Source organism: Phaenicophaeus curvirostris, chromosome 7, assembly GCF_032191515.1.
Source record: "Phaenicophaeus curvirostris isolate KB17595 chromosome 7, BPBGC_Pcur_1.0, whole genome shotgun sequence".
In the NCBI taxonomy this organism is placed as follows: Eukaryota; Metazoa; Chordata; class Aves; order Cuculiformes; family Cuculidae; genus Phaenicophaeus; species Phaenicophaeus curvirostris.
In genome coordinates, this window is record NC_091398.1 from 13,024,797 (window position 1) to 13,049,727 (window position 24,931).

The 24,931-nt window shown below is 39.1% G+C and overlaps 1 protein-coding gene across 1 annotated transcript; it reads right to left on the reverse strand.

The window, feature by feature from the left end:
- Window positions 1-1,848: 1,848 nt before the first annotated feature.
- MPP4 (MAGUK p55 scaffold protein 4) lies at window positions 1,849-24,931 on the reverse strand. Its single transcript, XM_069860911.1, has 21 exons — window positions 24,877-24,931; window positions 22,679-22,800; window positions 21,713-21,790; window positions 21,444-21,524; window positions 20,749-20,880; window positions 19,530-19,611; window positions 18,170-18,255; window positions 17,131-17,202; window positions 16,476-16,672; window positions 15,256-15,320; window positions 14,461-14,478; window positions 13,389-13,427; window positions 12,651-12,671; window positions 10,807-10,821; window positions 9,358-9,399; window positions 8,374-8,544; window positions 7,004-7,084; window positions 5,979-6,072; window positions 5,064-5,172; window positions 3,526-3,660; window positions 1,849-2,590 (listed from the first exon to the last, which is right to left on the reverse strand). The coding sequence occupies exons 1-21, from the start codon at window positions 24,920-24,922 to the stop codon at window positions 2,399-2,401; spliced, it is 1,878 nt and encodes a 625-aa protein (XP_069717012.1). The 5' UTR covers window positions 24,923-24,931; the 3' UTR covers window positions 1,849-2,398.

A 24,931-nucleotide genomic window follows, 5' to 3' on the forward strand; every position in this document is an offset into this window, starting at 1 on the left:
CCTTTGAAAGTTAGACAGGACATCCCTCTGATATCATATTTTTTATAGCATTTGTTTTTCAAACTGTTTTCCCAGACCCTGTTCATTCTCTAGAGGTGATAACGCCCTGTGCTCTGTCTGATCTGTGTGAACAGATGGTGTCTGCTGTGATCACCTCTCTTTGCAGCCTTTCCCCATCTCAAATGCAAGGTCAGAGCTGGCCCCAAAGCTCCAAAGTAGCAGAGATTCAGCTGTTGTTGAAGGAAGAAATGATTTGTTATACATTGCTCACCTATTATATATTTGAATTATTATGGATCAATGTTGTGATTCTAGAACTAAAATGTAGGATTAGCTTGAATAATAACTTTTTGCTCACCTGTGCTAGATACCTGTGCTTAAGTAAGAGTTTTAGCAAGGCGGTGGTTAGGAAGAATGTGAAAGAATGTGACTGTGTCTAATTAAGCCAGAAAATGGCGAGCACGACCAGATACAACCTTGAAGAGGAGCACAAGGAGTCTAAGAGCACATGCAAGAAGAGGAGCTGAAGAGTTCAGCTGTGAGGGAGATCTACAGCCTTCATCCAGAGACTCTGAAGGAAACCCCCAGAGGGCAGAGTGTGCACCAAGGGGAGGAAACTTATGTAAATAAATTCCATGAAATTATTATAATAGACATCTGTTTCAGGAAAAGCATGTAACATGTTTCCCAGGATCTATATGAATATCTATGTTTAACCAGTGTAAAAATCATGTACCCAGCCTCAGTCATTGCATGCATGTTAGGTGGAGCGAGTCCCTGCTTGCCTGGTGCCACATAATAAATACCTGCTTAATAATCAAATAGGCATTGATTATTGAGTTTGGCTTTTCACAGCATCACTGTGAAGTTCACAATAACATTAAAATTAGACCTTGGAAAGCAATAGAATATGCGTAAGATTGCTGGGAACATTTATCCATATCCATATAAGTGGGAAATCCATTCTGTCCCCAGCTCCTGTTTGGCTGCACATAATTGATGGGGATTGCTCCCTCATTTTGCCCAGGCCTGATAAAGGATGCTTGGTTTCTAAAGCTCCAAAACGAGTCTTAGAGAGTTTTATTTGCCAGCATTTTCTGTATCAGGCTGCAGGCCAGCAACATCAAATGCACATTAGTGTGAAAACAAGGCTTCTAGCCTTCCTTAGCTTGTGGCATCAGGCACAATCTGCAAAATGAAGTTACAATAAACGGAAATGAAAAAATAAGTAGAAAATAAACGTGATAAAACATTGTTCCAGCATAAATTGACATGAAGCAAATGCAACTCTAATTAAAACACTTCCTTTTGCTAATAGTGAAAGCTGATCTGCCTGTAAGCAAAGACATGAAAAATAGGCATGGAGAAAAAGGGGAGAAGGACTAGACTGGGCAGCAGATGTGGGGAGCTGCTCAGGGACAAGCAGCATAGAGCTGGCACCAGTCTCACCCCCAACCTGTACTCACCCCATACCAGTGACATGTTCAGACTACTCTGGTCCTCTGAACAGGGAGGAACAGGCCTGACTAGAACAAGCACGCATGATGGTGGCTGCAATATTTGGCTTTGAATAATCTCTTTCTAGACTGTTTAAATTGCTTTTGTCGATTTTCCTCCAAGGTGTGGTAGGCCAACAGAATAATCATCTGTATTCCTCAGGGAGTGAGACAGCTGAAGAAAGTGAGGAATGCGTTTGCCACCGTTTCCTCAGGAGAGCATGCGACCATAGAACACAGCAGTAGAAAAAGGGGCTTTGACCTCACTTCCCTCTTTGGCAAGTCCACATTCTGTCAGTTTTATCCGTTTTTACTCACTTAAGTTGAGGGAACAAAAGAAGACACACTACATGTATTTTGAAGATAACTGTGGTTTCTAGAGTAATTTTTATTTTGACACCACGACTCTGCTCCTATCTTGAAAGGTAAAAAGGATAAGCTGCAAACCAATACCTTCATAAATAATACTTTTTGCTCAAGCAAGCATGCTAAAAGAGCATGCTCTGGACTGAATATTGACTGAATATAGTCTGTCAGTAAGGCTTCCAGAAGGTACAGGTATCACAGTACCTGAATGACCATAATAAAAAGAAAGGACTTCTCTGTAGCTATGTACAAGTAAATTGTACAGATACTTGCAACAAAATAGATTTTTCTTTATTCTTGTATTTGAACACTCACAATATTTCCTTTTTTTTGTACAAAAGTGGATGCAACTGTAACATAAAAGTCTGAAGAGCTACACAGAACATAGAATGATTATATTTCCTGTAGCAGCTTCCTCCCTAATCCTTTCCTGAATCCCTCACATCCAAAGATAAATTCTTGCAATCCTGACATTAGGATTATTCTTGAAGCAAAACATAAGCTGTAATCTTTCTGAAGCTGCCTGCTGCTCTGAATTAGGGCTGAGTGTCTGAGCATATCCATATTGCAGGGACCCACTGGGGCTCGTCCTGCGCACGGTGGACTGCAGACAGCAGCTGTGCAGATGCTTCTTGTAAATTGTCATTCACAATCACTTGATCAAAGAACTGACCAAACTGAGCTTCCATTTTCTTAGCTGAATCTTCCATCTCCTGTAAGTCTTCTTCCTGTGAGACACAGAGCAAGTCTATAAAGCTTTAGCATTGTGTAGAGACACATACCTGCATGGCATCTGCAGAACATCCTGGGCTATGTAAACAAGAGGTGAATAGATAGTGTCAGTGTACTTTACAGCATTTACAGTTTGCTGTAGTGAAGCATGCCAGCTATAATCACTTCCAAGTCACTGAAACAGAGCTGGCTGCCATATCCTTCTCAAGGAAATACCTTGCGTCCCCTTATGCTCCATTTCACCCAAAAAGATTATTCTACTGATGAATGCTGGAGAAAGTGTTGGGGAACTGGACAGCAAACCCAGTAACACTTGTGTTCTCGTGCCACATGCTAGTTTATTTCCCTGGTGTTCATGTTCCTTTCAGCAATCACGATTCACTTCCATATAGAGTTAAGGACTCAGGTGTCCAAAATTTGAAGATGCTAAGCTTGATTATGATTTGCGTGGAAACAATTGTGACAATGCAGTAGACGTATTGTAAATACAGGATATGCATTTCTTACAGAACTTTGTACAGAATTAAGATCAATGCTAGCATTAAGCATTATGATTATGTTACTGAAAGAAGCACATCAGGTATTTCAATGTAAACAGTGACTGTGTGTGTTGACTCAAATCTTGTCACAAGGCAGTTCATTAAAACAAAAATGTATGAAAGAGGTTCTCCTTTAAAAAAGGGCAAAATGATTGAGGCAAAACACCTCAGTTCCCCAAGTACAAGTTACAAACCTTCCATTTCAAAGCAAATCTGGAAAGAGAAAAAAAATCCCAACAAACCAAACATAAAAAGACAAGAATAACTTAGATTTGATCCTAAAGAGACAATAATCTTTTTAAAAGGGTGAACACGGTAACATGGTAGAATGTATTATGTTCTAAAGCAGAATCCCTGAATAATAAGCCTAGTCTCTTGTTCCCAAACCTCACCTTGAATTTCATGTTCACATAATAATCTGTAATGATCCTGGCATTTTTACGAGTCTGCCTCATGCAGCTTATGCTGGATGGCTTGATGAATATAATGTAGGGCTTTAATTCATGAGTTCGGGCTACTTGTATGCCCTGTAAATGAAGAGTGAAAAGAAGTTGAAGTATTTCAAGTGTATTCATCCCAGTTTTACCCCCATAAAAAGCCAATTGTTTACAACATGTTATTATCTCCAGACCTAGCAGTAATCTTTTTCAGGAACACCTACTTTAAAATGACCTCACTAAATAATCCCTGGACCAGACAATGTTAAGCAACTGTAGCATACCAGTCACTTAATTCCGCTTGGCAACCAAAGACACCCAAGGACATTTTTAGGTGTGAAATTAAGACTAAAGTGAGGCCTAATCTGCCCCTTATAGTGGTTTGGATTCTTAGTATCCCACAGGTCATGTAATTTAAACAGCACAAACCCTTGCTCACCTAAGCCTCTGACTAAACTGGCTCTGCATAATTGGAGGGAAATCTCTAAAAGTTACTGAGTCATGGTGTCGCTCTTTACATTCAGTTAGAAGAAATTTTGAAACCCAGTAGCCTAAACAGTTCCAAAATACTAAATATGCAAGCAATTCAGAAAAGTTTAGTAAGTTTTTGATGGACACAGGTTTAAGTCTCCTAGATATTTAAGAACTCGGGCCTTAATTAGCCTTATCTTCATCAGCAAATTCAATGCAAAGATAGAAGGGGAAGAAAAAGTGAAAAGATTAGCATGGTAAGTAGTTCTGAAAGCGTTTCTGAAAGCATTAGATGTAATAAAAGCAGAAAGAAAAAAATACAGAAGAATGCAGAGATTGCATTCAAAGTTTTTTTGCAGTGCCTGGCATAGAAACATCTGGTAATCAGCCTAGTATTTGAAGTACCTCTTGCCAATATCTGCTAGGGCATATGTGGAATTTATGCAAGCTCCTCTTAAACTTTGCAAACTGTGGTGCCTAGATGAGAGGCGATCTGTGCAGTGAGCACTCGCTGGAGGCTCTTGTAGAGCTCTTAGGTCACACACACCAGCTACTTACTTCCAGCTGCTCAGTTAGTTCTAAAGATAAATATATCCATGATATAATTCTGTTTTTTCTTGATTACACTTTAATAGTTGCTGCATTTACCAAAGTGCTTTCAGAGATTGCTAACAAAAGGACAGACATCTCAATTAACAGGGCTTGGAGAAGGAGGAAATCGCATGCAACAGTCTCCACGTGAATGAATAATTTTTGCTTTAAGCAAGTATAAAAACTCTTCTCTGTACCATTCCACTTGATAATGCCGCCGCTGACTTAGAAACAAACGAACTATACTGATCTGTATACTGACCCACCCCAAGACCCAAGCAAAGAATAATCTATTATTAATAAGCACCATGAGCTAAAGTGAAAATCAAGTCAAAGCAGCTAACATAGTTCCAACAGCTCAAGAACATACAGAGAATTAATTTTCCTCCAGGACATACAAACTGTAGATTCCCCGCCCCTTTACAACTCACCTGTGGTTCTAAATCTATCACACAGATCTTGCCTTCATCGAGGACTGTTCGCACTGCATCAATACTGGTACCATACAGGTACCCTTTGTATTCCCCATATTCCAGCATTCTGCAACCGCGGTGAGGAAGAAGGAAAATGAGAGAGCACTTGAGTCTGAAAAAGGTTCCATTCCAGGATGAAATATTCAAAAGTAATCCAGTGATCAAGACTGAACGGTCATAAAACCTAGTGAACACTCATGAACAACCTCCACCTTTGCTCTTCCCCACTACACTGGGCACAAAATCAGAATCATTACAGTTCGACATTTCCAAGCATGCATTTTTCACTTCTTACAAATTGTGTGTTCAGAGATCATAATTCTGATGATAAAATGCTTGTCATTTATATAGTATGAATAACTTCATAAATCAGATCTCAAAATGCTTGGCACAGCTCAAGGAGTGCAGCTTCTGGTGCTGAGTTGGTCTGTCTTAGGGGGTTATCGATGCATAGAAAGGAGCAGACAGTTTGAAAGTTTGTCCCTTACGGTTCACCTGCTTATGTGGAGATGCCATCACTGCAATGGAGCTGTACATCAGAAACAGGTCTGACTTGCTGCTCTATCTTAGAAAGCAGTCAAGTTTCTAGTAGAGTTAAACTCATAACTTACAAGCACATAAATGAGCTCTGGACTGGAGATTCCACTTTCTTTTAGAACGATTCCAAGATTCATTGTAGAGAACCTTATTTGCAACTGCACAAACACCATTTTTAAAGCAATGGTCTCAAGTAGCTTGACCAAAATTTACATCAAACATACATAGTAAGTATGAGTGGAGGAACCCATACTTGGAACCTAGCTACAAAACAGTCTTTTCTTGGTTCGCATTACATTTTAAGCAATATAATTGTGGTTTCTCTCTCCTAGTTACCTGTGGCTATACACCATGTTTTCAAAAGTTTCTTTTGATACGTAGTGATATTCACGACCATTCATTTCATAACTCTTCTGAACACGAGTGGTATCTGAAAGGAGGTATACACAAAAATCAACTACTAATAAATTCTTGTAATTTTATAAGTATTTTCATAAGTAATAAAATGAGTTGTTTCCATTTGTTAATGCAGAGCAAAAGCCTTGTCTACTGTACTGGTTGCCAGTGGCAAATCCTAGAAAATTAGCAAAGCACATCTATATTTCTTGGAATGGAGGAAAAATGGTTTAATCCACATATCTGTAATTCGGACCAATCAGGAAGTGCTTTGTAACTGGTTGCACAATTGTTTTCACTGCTTTGAGGTAAAATTGATTAATGTTCATTCAAAAGCATCCCACAGGCTTTCCCACACTTGCACCTTCCCCATATCTAGGATTTTAAACACAAAGAATTTCCAAATTTTCAGTCAACTTCAGATTCATACACTTTCTATACACTTTGCTGTTTGGTTATCCAAATCACAAAAAAAAATAAGCACAAGTAGAAACAATTTCAGTTATTAGGTCAGAAATTAATCTGTGTAAGTCTCATCTGAGACTAGACAGCTAATAAGGGAAGCTGCAAAGCCTATTAAGCACCAACTTCTGTTGCCTTCATTCTCATATCTGATCACTTAAACACTATGAACTTAAAATAACCCTAAGAAACATTCTCGGTTTTAAATTTAGGAAAAGCAACCCTCAAGTTAAACAAAATCATGCAGATTATCTACTACATAGACCTTTAAGGGCTTCAAGAGCTCTAACTTGAAAATACCTTCATCTGATTAGCCAAAGTAAGGAGAAAGATAGTATTTTCAACTAACCCTCACAAAAGTAAATGACTGGTTTGCAGCAAAGCTGGAAAAAGAGCTATACAGCAAAGAGTATGTGAATGCACAAAGGCAAGAGGGAGGTACCAGACATTTCCTATTTGTGTTTGAAATAGGCAGTAGGGGAGAGAGGAAGAAGATTACATACGAGGTACGGCACTTTGAAACTCTCGTGGGTTACTTGCGATAAGCCTTCGCCTTAGCTCATTCACACCAACTCCTGCAGGACCTGAAAAGTTGGAAAAGCAACCAACATTATTGTCAGAGGCACTTCTCGCATACATACCCCCCATTTTCTAATGAATTGCACACACACAGTTGAAATGTACATAAGTTCCCCAAAAAAGTACCAGAAGTACAGGCCTTATGAGGAACGGCTGAGGGAGCTGGGGGTGTTTAGCCTGGAGAAGAGGAGGCTGAGGTGAGACCACATTGCTCTCTATAACTACCTGAAAGGAGGTTGTGGAGAGGAGGGTGCTGGCCTCTTCTCCCAAGTGACAGGGGACAGGACAAGAAGGAATGGCCTCAACCTCCACCAGGAGAGGTTTAGGCTTGATATTAGGAAAAAATTTTTCACGGAAAGGGTCATTGGGCACTGGCAGAGGCTGCCCAGGGAGGTGGTTGAGTCACCTTCCCTGGAGGTGTTTAAGGCGTGGGTGGATGAGGTGCTGAGAGGCATCGTTTAGTAACTGATAGGAATGGTTGGACTTGATGATCTGGTGGGTCTTTTCCAACCTGGTTGTTCTATGATTCTATAAGTGACTGAAGCATCTTGATTGACTCAGGGTACAAGTCACCTCCCAGCAGTACAGTCGTATGGAGAAGGCAACTCATCAATTTGATTTTAACAGAAAAAATTATCAACAAATACTTCCAGACTTTGAAAGGACAATGGATTTGCCTTTACCCAGTTTGCTTTAACAGGATCATGGAATGCTGCAGAACAACAGCTTCCTCCCAGTCACTACCATTAAAAACTACTTGAGAACCTGCAGCCCACTAAATACAGTATTTCCTATAGCAAGCATTATTAAAGGCATCTTCTAGCTTCCCTTACTCTCATGATAGAGATTTTTCTAGTCTGGAGTTTAATTTTAAACATTGTTCTTACCATTGCCATTTGCATGCATTTAACACTGGCTGTAGAAATATCTCCCTGGAAAGATGTTTTCTCATCACTCTCTGTACCAGTCCCAACTGAATATAAAATGGAACCATTTCCCTAACAAAATCCATTGTCAACCAACATTCATAGCTGCATAGCTTCTTCTGAGAACTTAATTATTTTTTTATTATTTTAAACAGTCACTGTCTCAAGCAAAGAAGAAGATAGATACATTAAACTTTAAAACCAGCAACAAGGTCAAATTAAAATCACTCTTGAAATGCTGCCTTGAGAGCCACCTGCACATTCTGCAATCAGCAGCAGGAAATTCAGTTGATCAGACCATGACTGACTGTTTCCTCCCCTCTGTTACAGGTTGTGAGGTTTGCATGGGAAAGTAATTAACCTCTTACCCACTAGTATAATTAGTCTGTTCCGGTCTGCTGGGTGCCGCTGGTACCTAACTACCTCTTCATATGGAGCTGCAAGAGTGCTGTAACAGCTGCTGGGGCACCGCGCATAACACGACTGCTGGTTGGTCCAGGATTTCCGGCGACACAGGCGCATACTTCTACGGAAACCAGCTGTAAGAGGCAAAAACATCAGAAATGGAAAATACATTCAAGATGCATGCAATTAGTGCTTCAGTCTAGAGTGTCTCTTTCTAAACCACTCAACATACTGAGCTTTTTGTGTTTTTTGCTGGGTGAAAGTTAGTGAATTTCATTGCCACACTTGATATGTCAGCTTGGTAGGACTCTAAGCATCAAAAGACAGCTAAAGGAGAGGTCAAATCTCATTGGAAGTTACCTGAAAATTAGCCCAAAGTTCAAGACCCCAAGAAGACCCCTAAAACAAGTCAAAAAAGTTTCTAGCTATGTGAAGCATCACTAGGGAACAGGTTAGCTGTTTTTTTGATAGTGTAGCTGGTTCACTCTCCTAAAGCAAACCTGGAACATTTGCACCAGCCTCCAGAATGAATCAAAATATTTTAAAGGTCTCTAAGGTTTAGCAACAGGCATAGATTTTTTGCTCCAGGTCTACTTTTCTAACAAAAACCCTCATGACGTTTTCTCAGTGGATGACAGACAACAGAATGACATTACACTCTAGGAAAATTAATCATGAAGTAAGGGAAATCTTAACAGCCAGCAGTCAAGCTAAAATAGTGGTTGTCAGGTCCCAATAGAAACCAAACAGGAAAAGCAATTCAGATGGAGAGAACAGGCATTAGTAGGAGGAAAGCGACTTATTCAAGTTTGGAAAACAGAGCAAGCAGAATTCAGTAAGTATTTAGGTGAAATAAAAAACCAAAGCATTTTATACTATTTAACTTCAGACAAGCACATAATCTAGATGAAGTCCTGAGCATCTTACTTATCTTTATGATTGCGTACCAATAAAGACTCGTTGACCAAATTCACCAAATTCCTCCTCTTCTAGAATACGAAGAACAAATATGCATGAAATAAAAAAAGAACAATGAAATCTTAAGAGCTAGGTGGCTAGCAATTACTGCTGATTCCAAATCAAAAAGTGTTTCAGTAAGCAGACGGAGTTACCATGCCTAATCTAATAACAGCACAAAAATTCATAATACGAAATATTCAAATATTTCACATGTTCATTTCAAAAGACCAATATTTCTATAAGATAAAAAGTAAACTTAGAAAGTCTGATATTTTCTAAATTAGATTTGAAACTCAACCTTTTATTTATTTCATTCCAAAGATAACTAGATGCCAGACAATGTTTTGAAATACTTCTAGTGAAAAAAACCTCTACGTCATTTAAGTTTTTGAGGTGAAACCTAGCTTGCAAGAATTCTTTTGTTGTAACATTACACTAACCAACAAGGCAGTAGCTCAAAAACAGAAATAGAATTTATAACTCTGTTTCTGCCCAATAGCATGCTTGGAAAATGCAACGTGCATCTGCTCAGATCTTTCACCCAGACGACCTGACTTAATTATTTCTTTTTAATCATATTTCAATCATTGATATCTGTGCTCCAGCTTCCCAGACTCATCTGTTTCCTCCAATTCTTTTTGTCCCCAGTCTCATGCTGTTCCTGGAGGAGTCTTAACCATTCAGGAGGAGCCTTCTAAATCTCTACTGTAAAGCTCAAAAATATAGATTTCCCAATAGATCAATGCTCTAACACTTCGCAAATTTCGAAAAAATGGTGTCAGCAGTGTTTAGATTTCTATTCAAAAAGGACTCCTACTGTTCCCCTAATCACACATATAGTTACCCAGGCTATGTATTCCCTTTAGTTAGGCCTTGTTAAAGCAAGAATAAGATACAGAAGACATAAGCATGTCTAAGGTAGTAATTGCTCCAAGGCAAGAACATTATTTTCACTTGCAAAGCATGAAAATGTATTATCTTTTAGCACTAGATTCTATGATTAACCACTATCTCATAAGCACACAAGTATTAAAACAAAATTAGATGCACCTTGATTACTCTTCTTTCACTTCTATACAGTTTTATTCCTACATTTCTATATGTATTAGCAACTCTTTGTTTATGTCTGTAGAAAAACCTACTTGGTGCAGAGTTGCTCTTTCAGGGCAAAGTTCAGAGTGCTGTTCAGACAACATATGCCTACATCATCTCCATCCTCAGGCCTTTTAAGCCATCATTCAAATCTCTTTGAGCATTTCTGCTTTACCTGTCCTCTGTTCTATGGTACGAAGTGCAGTATGGACTTCGACAGGGAACAAACAATTCAGCTACCAGGTATTGTAAAAGGAGTGGTAGCACCAGGTAATGCAATAAACGCAGATAAATTCTAATAGAGTACTGCTTACAGGAGATGGGGAGAAAAAAGTTAGTGTTACCTTCTTTAAGCTCCTCTGCATGTTCAGATAGAGACAGACATAAAACAGTTAGTTTTGAGAAGACAGGCTATACTAAGATTAAAAAAATAAATTCCAACCAGCATTGTCCAATGCATTTAAGAAATTCTGGAAACAGGTACTGCAGGTTTTAAATCTAAAATAGGCTTGTTCAAGCATAAATTGCCAGTTCCCAATGAATGAGACACTCAGCTACACAATCTGTTGAAAAATACATCAAATGAATATTCAATTGCCAGTAAATTTAAAGCAAAATGCAGGATAGCAAATATTTGCACCTTTAGTCCTCTGACTGTCTGGATACAGCAGAGAGCTGACTCAGCACTCAGTGGTGAACGGGATTTGCAAGAGTAATCCCCAAGCGCACTTATCAAACATCCTCACCTGAAAAGAAAAGACTGCCCTATAGACCTGCTGGTTGTGTCGTAAAAGCTTTGGGCATTGCTTGAGAGGTGGAAGAGAACAAACCACCAGTGATGGGTACGGTTGGACTCGATGACCTCAAAGGTCTATTCCAACCATACGATTCTATGATAAGAGGGAAGATCCAACTGGCTAGTAGGAACCTTGTGGCAAAGAGCAAGCGTAAGGTGGAATGACATTTTTCTCCACAAGGTTACTAAGTATCTCACATAAGAAATTTAGAAGACTCTTTTTTTTAGTGGGAAAATGATCTATCTTAGAAGACTTAAGTTTTACAGAACTCTGAATATGCTGTAAATATATGTTATTCTCCCTCTGTACTCGGCACTGGTGAGACCGCTCCTCGAATCCTGTGTTCAGTTCTGGGCCCCTCACCACAAGAAGGATGTTGAGGCTCTGGAGCGAGTCCAGAGAAGAGCAACAAAGCTGGTGAGGGGGCTGGAGAGCAGGTCTTATGAGGAGCGGCTGAGAGAGCTGGGGGTGTTTAGCCTGGAGAAGAGGAGGCTGAGGGGAGACCTCATTGCTCTCTACAACTACCTGAAAGGAGGTTGTAGAGAGGAGGGTGCTGGCCTCTTCTCCCAAGTGCCAGGGGACAGGACAAGAGGGAATGGCCTCAAGCTCCACCGGGGAGGTTTAGGCTGGACATTAGGAAAAAATTCTTCACAGCAAGGGTCATTGGGCACTGGCAGAGGCTGCCCAGGGAGGTGGTTGAGTCACCTTCCCTGGAGGTGTTTAAGGGACGGGTGGATGAGGTGCTAAGGAGAATGGTTTAGTGTTTGATAGGAATGGTTGGACTCGATGATCCGGTGGGTCTCTTCCAACCTGGTTATTCTATGATTCTATGAAATAGGTGTTCACTAAAATAAAAAAACAATCTCCAAACCATTTTGGGTAGAAAAAAGCACTGACTGATTGCATGCCTTATACGTATTATAAAATGCCTTATTCCTATTATAAAAGCATTTTTGTTTCTTGTATGCCAGCCGTGCACACAATCAGTAATCCAGAACAGTTCTTCTCTTTACAGCTCCTACAGGTACTGGGGATTCAGGGCTCTGTTACCCTAAGGTAATACAATTACCTGCTGACATCAGTCACAGCTTGCACAGGTATAACTGATTAGGATTTGATAAACAGATCTGGTACTGATGCACGAGAAGGAACACTCACACTTCTGGGATAAGAGGGCAAAAACCTTACTACTAAGGTAATCAGAGAGCAAAAGGAAGTCTTAAAGCAATGGGAATTTACATTGTGACTTTTCAAGGCAGAGTGGCTTCTTAAGCTAAAATGGCATTCTAGATTTGTCACCTGCTCTATTTTAAGACACTTGCTTGTCTCTGGACACTCTTCTCACAGCAGAATAATAACAAAGAATTTGCAGTTAGGTCAGCTGAACTTACCAGACTCAAATGTTTCTTCATCTTGTTCAATAATCCAGATAGCAAAGATATTAAAATAAATTAAAAATTTAATTCTTTTCCTCCTACAGAATTTCAGAATCGGAAATAAATTTTGCAGCTCCTATCAAACTCTCACACAAGTTCCCCACTTCCTTCTACACCGAGGTCACAAAATACAGCTCACCATGCTTGAATTAACTGTCAGGTCTCTCTCCAACCATTCCTCCATGAGAGATTTCTGAATTACCTCAGGAGAAGGATAAGCTGTGCTGCTTTAGGGAGCAAGTACAGTCTTCACATTTACTATTTACATGTAAAAACCTATTCTTGCTCAGTTCCTAAAGGCACATTCTCCTGAGACCAGTTTCTTGACAATGAATTGTGCGAGTTCTCCAAGATTACAGTCATCTGCGGCATTAAATCTACAACAAAAACTACAGTAACACTACAGCCATGGGCCCAAACCTCAATCATAGAGGTTGGGTCTCAGTTGGGAAGATATTTTTGGGTTGGTCCCTCTTCTCGGCACAACACTTCACTCTAAGCACCGTACACCAGAACTACAAGCAGCTCATTTTAATATGCTAATATAGGATGAGGTTTCCAGGGTATGAAAACCAGAATTTTCCACTGTTACATTCACTATGAGAATGACTATTTTTATCTAGGAAACAAAACCGGGCTTTAACTAGGTACTACCCTGAAGCAAATAGAATAATCTCATGTGAATTCAGTTACCTGTTTCCACACACTTCTCATCAATCTGCATGTCATCCTCTACAGATCAACACAAGGAAAAAAATCCATCTGAATCATATACACTGGGGAGGAAACAGCCTTACAGAACTTACAAGACTGAACTCATACATCAGAATGAAAATATTTGAAGCTCAGATCAGCTTTAGGCGTCTTTAAGAATTTTAACATTGTTAACTCCAGCTTACTGATGTTCCCTGTCTTTCATGAGCAAAAGTGTTCTGAAGGGCTTGTGGCAGCAAACAAATCTAGCTTCAATTTTCCTTTTGAAATAACAAGATGCTTAACATGGCTGTTGCTCTGTTTATCCTGTAGATACCTATTTATTAAGTATTGCCATGACAGAACATAATTTTCCACTCACTCCCTTCTCTCCTGTAGCTCTTACAAGTGTGTTTCTTTCCAATATGCTTCACTCAAGGGAAATGTTTTGCTTGATTGATTTTATTATTATTTTTACAAGGAAGAAAAGGAAAAGATTGGTTCAGCTCCCTCTCTATCCCCAGACCACATCAATTCATGTCCCTGAAACGCGATCTCGTGGGTTTGGGCGATCTCATGGACTCACAATACTGCACTGTTTGTGTGTTCTGTTCTTGCATGCCCCCTCCAGATAGGCCCCAGTAAGAGCCGTTTTCCAGTTATAGGGCAGCTGTCAGAGCATCTGCCAACCGTATGCTGCCCATACGTATCCTTTAAAGAAATACTCTCTGGGAGCTGCTGAGGTCAGCTGCTGAAGAGGGAGAGGAAAAGAGAAAGGAAAAAAAGCAGTTTTTCCTTCCTCAAAAGCAACCTATCCAAAACTTCAGTTCCCCACTGGATAATGCATAGCTTACATTTCCACTTGAAGACAATGTAAGCTTCTACTATTTCAAGCAAAAAACCCACTCGATTCCATTTACGCTAGCCACACAAAATGCCAAGAACTTGGGTTTCTTTTGCTTGTATTTACCAAACTGCCTACTTTCTGATAACTTTTTAAAAAGCCTGTAACCCAGGTGCTATATTGATTCCAGGTGCAGGAATACAATATTTCCTAGATACAATCTCCTACCTTCTTCCACAGTGCTTACTGTCCAGAGCACATCCATTGAAGCAGTTAAAATGCAATAAAATTATGGTGAAGGAGAGCTCCAGCTCTAATGAACAAAGCAATTAGCGTGAGAAGAATCCTACGCAATGAAACACACTGAATCTGGGAGTTACCACAACAGAAAAATTAAGGTCATACTAGTATAAAGAACCATAGAAGAAAATGGGGAGAGAGAAAACAGGAAGAAATTTTGTCTGGGGATAATTGGGTATTTACAGAAAGTTATAGTTGGCAGAGAATAATGTTTCTGGATTGTCACCACGAATAAACTCATGGGCAGTACAGCTTATCTTACCTCACGGAAAAAAGTTTTTTCTTTCTCTCAACTGTTTTGATGACAAATAAACATAACTCAACACATTATATCTTCCTGTGCAAAACTTATCTGTGTTAGAAAGCCAGGTTAGTACAACTGTCGCCTCAGACTTAATCTCGCCCAAATCTCCTAGACAGAATTTGCTCTCGGATTGCTCCTAGATCTTACAGACTTCAGGAGGAGTTGAATTCACAGCTTCTCTTGCAGTCTGATCCCAATTACACTGGAGACAACAACCTGCACTACCAGTATTCCAGCTGTAACTGCCATTAAGTATTTATTTTCCCGGAGATAGTTAACACACTTAGGAGGTAACAGTATAATCCAGAAACAATGTCTTTGAATTAAACTGAATTGTAAGAGCTTCTACTTCAGTATCTTTGGAAACAGAGAAAAGACCTTTCTTTCCTACTTTACACTTCAAATAAGTTTTCACTCACACATTGATGATTTGAGACAGAGATGGGGCTGGAAAGGCTGAGACCACCAGAATTCTCGCTGCTTCCTACATAGAAATAGATTTATAATTGTTAGAGAAACAAAACAGTCCACAAGCACGTTATGCTCCAGTCAGATTCACTGCTAACACATAAGGTCAATCTGTACTGAGCTGAGAGAAGACACCAAGAATTGAAACAATGCCAATGTTTTAGCCCACTGCAAAGTCCTGAAAGAAAGCTGATGTGCCATTGGAACTATTTAAAGGCAATTTCCAAATCAGCAGCCTGGGAGAACTGAGTATTTTGAGTTTATGGATAATGACAGGAAGATAAGCCATACTGTGGTACAGACTCCTGGAAGTAGGAGAGCGTGCTGCTGCTACAGGTAGTAACACTACTGCCTCTGTTACCACACAGAGCCTCAATCACAACCTAGTCAAATTTCAGCTTTTGTTATACAGGTGACAGCTAGGTTTACATATAGTACAAATAGAAGCTCGTCATCTACAATTGTGTGGCCTTACGTTTTCTTGAGGGTAACACAAACAGGACGTGTGGTTAGAGGATCAAACTGAAAAGTGTGCTACTGCCGTTTAACTACTGTGGTTCTGAAAGCATGTAGTGTAAAAATAATGCACTATATATATATATGTAGAAAATAACAGGCAAAGGATCCTTGCTCTCCCTTAAGCATGTGTTTTAATTTTTTTTGTTTGTTTTGTTGTTTCGTTTGGGTTTTTTGTCCCCCCTCCCACTCTTTAAATCTGGTCTACTCAGTTTTCACCAAAGCTGAAGAGGTCACTCATGCCTTACAGGATCTCTAAACAAATATGCTTCTTGATATAAGCTATACCCTTATAATATACATTTTATATACCACTCTTCCTTTTTTTTTTTTTTTTGAATCATAGACAGTGTTTCTAAACAGTCAAGGCTTTTAATTTCCACCCATCTTTCAGCTGCTACACTCCACTAGATGTCTTAGCGACTAGCACAGAGACTAGGCAACCGCTGTAAACTTCTTTGATGCCAATTCAAGATGATAGAGGTATTTCAAAAGCTTGTTCTCACAGAGGCACTCTTAAGGAAGGGAACAAGAAGTCAGAGAACAGAAAGAGGAAAGGTTTTTGTCTGAATCACACTGCTACATGAAATATAGCCGTGCAAAGTCTGAATAATGGGCTAAATTTTGAACTGGAAATAAATTAAGATTTCTTTACCTTTTAAGAAGGTGATTTGAGGGTATAAGTCCAGCACAGGCACTGAGATCTGAAACTTTCCTGGCCTGCCACCAGAGAGCATCGTTCTGGTCCACAATCTGGAGTATTTCACCCTTCTTAAAAGGCAAACCTGCATCAGCACATGGTATGGCAGGATCTTGCAAGGGCCAGTAATCTGCCATTGCTCGCACATAGACCTGGTAAAGAAAACAGACAAGAGTAAGTGGAAGCCACGTTTAGAACAGATACAACATGGGCTTTATAATCACAGAGCTAGGTATTGTTGCTACCAGGTATTGCATCGTGAATCGTCCATTCATGATGAAGTCAAGTTTTAAAAACAAGATCAAGCCCCAAGCCCTATCTGGTCATTAAGGGAGGAAAGAAATATCTAATACATTTAAAAGAATTGACCTTCAACCTGTAGATCAATCTGAAAACGTCTTCATTGCCTTTAACACAGCTATAGAAATATAGCTGACTGTCCTTACTGCTTCAGCAACAGTGTACTGATGTCAGCCGAGAGGTAGCCATAAAGGCAAGTAAAGCTTTAAGGATTGCAGTAAACTAAACACCATTTCCTTGTATCACACCTTTAGACATTACTGGGGTAACGGTTTGCAGTAACAATCCAGAAAAAAAAAAAAAATCTTACTGTTGTTTGATTGCTGACAGGTCGATCAGAAACTGGAATTAATTTGAACATAATTGTCCCCTGAGACAGAGCCTAAGTGATTAAAAAAAGAATTAAAACATAACTGGTATTCAACACAAGTAAGCAAACATTGGCAGCACAAACTTAACACAACATGGCTTTGAGGTTACTATGATGTCTATATTACACATCGAATTCAGGCATACAGAGTCAATATGACAATATCATAATTTTTTTCCAAAAGGAAACTCAAGAACGAAACTTCAAAGTCTTGCTAAATATTTTTAATTCAATGAAACATGTGTTTCATCATAAACATGTGTAATAGCAACGTTAATTCATATAAAACTTCTCTACTGAAATCGAATTAAAATTAACAGCAGGGTCTGGTTGGAAAATTGACACAAAGACAGAAGGAAAACCCAAAATTTTAGAATTAAGCATTTCAGTAGAGTTTGTATTTCTTATATCTATAAATAGCACAGCCAGGGAAATTGTACAGAAAGACTCGATACTGATTACATACAGTGATACCTTACTGACTGGCACTAACAATTTGCAGTGAAGAACGCTGAAATATTGTGGGCAAAATGATAAATAAAAGGGTCAGCTCTACAGATTTCTTCATGAGAATTTTGGCAGCAGGAATTACCACTGTCCATTCTTTGCAAGCGGAGGTGTGGAGCTTCCAAGTTCATTCACTCTGCTTTAGTGCATTTTGTAAAATGGACTCATATTAGAACAGCACCTTTCCACTACTTTCGTGTGGAATACTAACGAAGTGGAACTTCCAAAAAAATTATGGATCAGTAAAGTCTGAGTAAATTAGTATGTTTCCCACAAGCTGCAAGTGGATTAGCCACAATTAATTTCTGACCAGAACAGGGGCTTGGCTTAATTCTGCTTTCATGAGCAGTTGTGAAGCCACAGTAAGGAAACAATCTGAATTTTCTGTTAAAAACTTCAGAATTTCTCCTCAGAGAGGGAGAAACAGCATACAAGTACTCTCAAGGTATAAAGTAGAAAAAAGATTCAATACCAGAATATTAATAACTTGCTCGGGCTCAAGTCCCTCAACAGGAACTCCATTTACTTCCACCAGTTTGTCTCCAGCATACAGCAACCCTACAGTGAAAATAAAGATGAAAGCAGCAGCACAAGTTTTGTCACATCATGGATCATCTTGCATAGGTAAGGCAGGGACGCACAGCTGTAACACAGGCTTGCAGGTCAGCCTGAAAAGTTTCCATATACCAGGTATGTCAGAAAACATTTTGGATTTAGCCTATATTGCCCCCGGATACGACTGCAGACTTCTATGGGTCACAAGAAGCTTGCTCTTATTTCCTCCCACCTCCCCCATATGACATCTTTACAATCTATTATGATTTGCCTTAAAAGTAGCAGAAACATTTTACTATAGCTCTGTTTCCCAAAGTAATTTCTGAACTTATTCTAGCTAAACTCATTACATTAATAGACCACAAGGCTTGGAATCAGACCCTTAAAAGTTCCAGGTGCAGTGGGAGGCTTTGGGACTGCTCTCTGTACTTTACAAAGTCTTCACAATATTGTTTACCTTTGCATTTTCCTTCAGCTCAATTAAAACATTATTCAAACTAGGAATGTAATCAGCTTTTGCCTATAGTTCGGGTTTTCTTCTCTAAACAAAGGCCAGAAAGTACTAAAAGGAACTATTTTATAATGATTGCAGCTCAGTTTTACTTCTGATGTTTTACATTTTAGTTATGTTTCCAAAGGAACATGGAACACATTCAATTCCAGGATGACACAATAACATCTCTGTATCTCCAAGGAAACTCCTCGGATGATTGTTTAGCAACCAATGCTACCGAAGCACTTAGTAAACTAGTGCCAAGAAGTATTACTACATATTTTTTAAATCCTATAGAATCGCAGACTACTGATTCTATATTGTACGCTGTATTTTATTCTGTGATTCTGTGGTTTAGTAGGCATGTTGGTGTTGGGCTGATGGTTGGACTTGGTGATCTTGGAGGTCTTTTCCAACCTTAATGATTCTACAATTCTATATTTCCCACTTCTCCATTAGGAAATAAGCTGCTGGTACTCATACCACACTGCAGTTTGGGATATCCCTGATCAATCTCATGACAGATTTATCTAGTTATTGGTGCCAAGAACGCATAATGAAAACTAGATTTGTATCTCAACTCAGTCTCAAACATAGCACACTCATGTGAAAATTAATGAAACCACAATCAAAGTCACTGCAAAGCATAACTATTTATGCTGCTGTCCACTGGACACACCTTCTTGCTCTATAATGTAAGACTAATTGTAGAACCTAAGCTATTATCTTACTTCAAATATCTTTTTTCACGTTTTTGCATTACTTTGTTTCAAATCACACATACCACTTCTGTCTGCTAGCCCACCGTGGATCACACGGGCAACTGTTATGTCCCCTGTTATCTCATGGCGTTTGATGGTTGCACCCTGGCAAATAAAAACAAAATAAAAACAAAATAAAAACACACTGATTGCTGAAGATGCCCTGTAATTTTCCTTTCACATCCCAAGTCTGGTCTTCACAATGACAAATAGGCATTGGAAGATGTAGCCTCTTTAACACCACACAGATACAGCGGTACCATAACATTATTAGTACCAAGTCCTTCAAAAGTCTTCAACTTCCATCATACTAAAATACCCTCACAGACTGTAAGAAATCTCTGTATCAAATATTACAGCTATCGCTCCTAAAACAGACCAGTTAAGCTATATAATGTTTTCAGTTTATATGCACTAATGATTTCTAACGAACCTTTCAAAATTCTCTCCTCCTTTCCTTACTAGGTTGGCCAAAGGAATAGAACTCAATCCTATTGACATTTTTCATTATATGAGATAAAAATATCTACCAAATGTTCAGTCCCCAAGCAGACAGGGCACTGAACAACCTGCTGTAGCTGTTGGGTAGATAAGTCAGGGAGACACAGCTGTAATACAGGCTTGGAAGTCAGCCTGAAAAGTTTCCATGCACCAGGTATGCCGGAAAACATTCTGGATTTAGCCTATATGGCCCCTGGATAGGACTGCAGACTTCTGTGGGTCACAAGAAGCTTGTTCTTATTTCCTCTCACCTCCCCCATATGGCATGTTTACGATCTATTATGATTTGCCTTAAAAGTAGCAGAAACATTTTACTATAGCTCTGTTTCCCGAAGTAACTTCTTTGTGGAATATTTGTCACTATTTGTTGAATAGCAACAAAGTGGAACTTCCAGAAAAATTATGGATCAGTAAAGTCTGAAGAAATTAATATGTCTCCCAGAAGCCTCAAGCGGATTAGCCACAATTAAATTAATTTCTGTACAGAATGAGGTTTAGGTTTAATTCTCCTTTCATACATTCTGATTTCATGAGCAGTTGTGAAGCCACAGTAAGGAAACAATCTGAGCAGGGCTAGATGTTCTCCTAAGGCCCCTTTCAACGTCAGCAATTCTTGTGATTATGTGAAAACTGTACAAGAACAAACACAATCTCTGTGACATTCCTGGAAAGAAACCAATATGTATTATGAATCCTTGTGTAAGTTACAACAATTTGATGGACATCTGAAAGTTCCCTTACCAGGGGCTGGTTGTTTTTCACTAAGCAGACAATTCTCATAGCTTCCTCATTTTCAGGTATGTTGTCTGGCAGTGGTGGAAGGGTTGGTTCAAAATCCTTCTGGGCCACAGTATCGTGTGCAGATAGCAAAGCCTGTTAGAAACAAAACCAGGAAACCAACCAACCCATAAGCAAAGATCATACAACAGAACAGCTTTAAACAGTGAATGGTCAGAAAACACAAATTAGCAATTAAGTACCTATGTGAACACAGATTCCTTTCACACATTGACATTTTCCTCTTTCCACTTAGAAATTCAAACAGTGAAATGAAGTTTTAAGAACAGTTTCTCTCACTGCTTCTACTGGAAAACTTATAAAAGACAAAATATTTCTATTGGGAACTCCAGGGTAAAGAACGCAGGTTTTGCAAATGCAAGGAAAATTTGGTTTTATCTGTCAGCACCAATTGCTCAGCATTTAACTTTGTAAGAAACCTCTCTCTGAGCCGTAGCCCTTAAATAAAATGCAGGTGACTGCAGGTACTTCAGATACACAGTCCCCATCTGATTCCACAAATAAGTTAGCTCATGACTAGGAAAACTATGTCTCTTCTAGCTCCTTTGCCAATTCTTGTGAACAGCTGGCAATCTGTTTCTTTTCAAACAGCAGACAGCTCAATGAGCAAACATTTTCTTTCCTTACGCAGGACTTGCCTTTAAGTGTGGAGCTCGCAGTAGTCGTCTTAGCTCTTTGACCTCTCCAGATGGAGGAGCTTCACGCAGTAACTCTATCACCTGATAAATGTAAGAGAGAAAGCACAGAGACTTGTTCTGGGAGACAATTAATTCAGAAGGCTCTAAATTGAACTTAGAGGAATTTGGAATAGTGAGAGTACCTGGGACACAAAACAAATACCAGAACACTTCTCTGCAGCTAAGTTGTATGAGTAGGTAAGGCGATAACCATCTATACAAAGTCTTACCTCACGAGTCAGTGCACGTGCTTGCAGCGTGACAGGAACTGGTCTTTTTCCAAGGTAGTGTTGGAGGCATTCATAAATCTATTGCGTGCCATGGTAGACAAGACAATGCAATGATGATGTGCTCTGTTCACATGATTACACAAATACATACACAATACACAAAGGACAATACTGTATTTCTAGGAATTTCTTGGAGCTTGCATTCTTAATCCTTAATGCATTTGGAACTGAGTCTACAATTCACTGTCTTTATATTATCATCCAGCTAGCCAGTTATGCTGTGGTTTTGAATTTTCCAATAGGAAAAGCTGGACAATAGCCTGATGACTTGTAGCTTGCTTTCTTCCCCTAGTTGCAGGCCTAATTAACAAAGTAATTTTAACTTAAAACAAAATAAATTGCAATATTTAAAATGACCTTACAGACATTTTTATCCATGGCAAGTTTCTCGTCTTTAAAATGTAAAATTGTTAAAAATTTATGCTAGAGGAAAAGTAGAATTTATGCGGAATTTGTCTCAGACATACAATTTTGCTCAAGAGAGAAATACCAGCCAAAACTCTGTTCTACAACAGTGAACTCTTCAATTACACATCAGATCAGAGTGGGCAAAACAAAAGAAATATAATTTCACAAGCATCCACGCCAAAAAGTGGGATGCACAGCGATACAGAGATTTAAAAACAGACAAGACAGCTAAGCCATGTTGTGTTCAGTCAGACTCCATCTCCCTGGCTTTAATACAGATGTGTAATAGAAAAGGACATTATGAAAGAGAATATATTTTTTTCTTTAAAGAAAAAGTGGTTTTGTTCACCTTGACTGCTGAGGTTCAGACTGACATTAGAACTATCAGGATGTTGTATGAATAAGCATGTATTGTCCTGACATGGCAAAATTAAGTAGCCGTCCTGTGGAGATTGTTCTCTAGGAAACCTTTGCCTTCACAGCTAAATATTACTTTACCTTTAAAAGCGCTTGTAGCCAGCGAGATCTGAGCAGGTCATATAACATGCCAACACCATTGACATCTTTTTTACAGAGCAAACTCAATTCTTGTAGCACTAGAGTCAGAACATGAGATATACCTGAGCCCAAGAAACAGAAAAGTGCAAGACATTTCATTTCAAATAGAAGACCAACTAAAGCCGAACAGCAACCTTTGAAAAGCCTTTGAAAAGCACCTTTCCTCAGTTTATACTTCCAAGAAATGCACCCGTTTACTGTTTGCTTTCCTTGTTTCCTGCAATCAACACTGTTGCGCAAGAACTTTGTTTTATGATGTTATTAACCGATTAAGCAATTTAGGTGAATAGTAGCAATTTTCACCTGACCTCTGAGAAAACACCCAGGGAACCTCTCACATCCCTCTGGGTTCAAGTTCATCCCTTCTACTGAGAAGAGGTAAACAACAAATTGCCTTGTTAATTTTGGAGGGTTTTCTTTTGGCCCTCTGCTTGGGCCAAGGACCCTCTGTTTTTCCCCACTCTTGAGAAGTGCAGACATTTTGAAGAATATCACTAATGAAAACGCAAATTCCAGGCCAATAGATATTGTTGTCACAGACACCCACAACACAGCCCAGGGAAGGGGGATAACCTTTGTTATTATTAGAAGCAGCACTTGATCTGTTAGGAACAGTATTCTAATACAGTGGAAAAACAAAAAATCGTCTTCCCAAAATCTCTAGGAGGCAGAAACTAAGAGGGGACAAATACATAAGATGTTACACAAAGATAGGCCCAGGTACAAACTGGATTTTGTTTTGCATGCATTGAATTTAATTTTAGCTCAGAAACGACAACCGATCATTTCTGATGAGTGACACCTTTTGCAAGATTCACAAAGTTTCTAACAGCACTGGTATCATCAAGTATATGCTAGGAGTTACATTTATTAAGCTATAACGGTTCTTAAAGAGACCATAAGAGTTGGATGCCTGACTCCCACTGAATGTCAAAGGAAAGTAAGTTCTCAACTCCTGTGTATTTTGGTAAGCACAAGCTATCTCTTTGCTTTTCAGTGCCAAAGTAATCATATAATACAAGCGTAACCTGAGACTTTCCTTTTTATTTGTTTACAACATTAAACTTGTCACGTTTCAGTGACTAACATTGTAATACAAGAAAAATGTTGAAATAAAACCAAGACACCATGAGCTTCAAAACTTACATCAGCCAAAGTCTAAATAATAATTTCATAAAGCTAAAGCTCATCCAGCAGACCAGGAGCAGCTGACTACTCGCTACTGCAGACAACATTATCAGCTGCTACCATCCAGTCACCACAGCTAACCTAAGCATGCAAGCCCTTCTTTACTTATTTCTTACCTTAGCACAGTTTTTATAGCTGTTGACAGTTGATTGTATCAACTCTAGACTTGGATGTTACCAACACTTATGCAGAACCCATCTGCAACTTTAGTTTCACTGAGGTATTTTCATTATGCGTGAATTTATACAGGTACCTCCCTTCTAAGTTTCTGCAAATGAGACTTTTGCCTCAATCATCAGGCAAAAATTATTGAGTAGCCAAACGGGGAAATCCTGGAAATGTACCTCATTATCAAAAGTATCATCTCTTCCTGGAAAGCATACATCTAAGCACTTAGAAAAACAGTAAGCTCTGTGAACTTGATTGTGAGCCCCACAGCGAAGTATCTCCCAAAACACAGTTATCTTTAAAGGATTCTCTTCTGCAGGAGCTTCCTAGTGCCTAATAGACCATCACCTTTGGTGGAGATACTTTTTAAGATCTTTTCCTTATTCCTGGTTGCATCTTTTTGAGATGATTTGTACTAACTGTCTCCTAGAATCCTATCCCTACATGAAACTGGGCTCAGACCAAGATGATCCACACAGAAGCACAAACCTTCAAACCACAGAGAATAATTTCCTTAAGCAAAAAAACCCTCTTGCAGTTATTAGCAAGTCTTGATACAGCTGCAGAGACCCTTGACTTTATAAGCTAGGTATTCTCTTCCGACACCCTCCAAACTGCATGTAACCATTGAACATCAAGAACAATTCCAGTTATTAAGTAGTTATACTCCTAGACATGTTCATCTCTCGTGACTCAGTGGAAAAATAGTTACAGGGACCGAGGAATAAACCTTTTTGTCAGATTTTTCTCTTTGAAAAAGAAATAGCAAAAGTTATGAGTACCATTATCTTGACTGCAGACTGTTGGCACCTCCATCCTTTCCTTCATTCAAGGAGA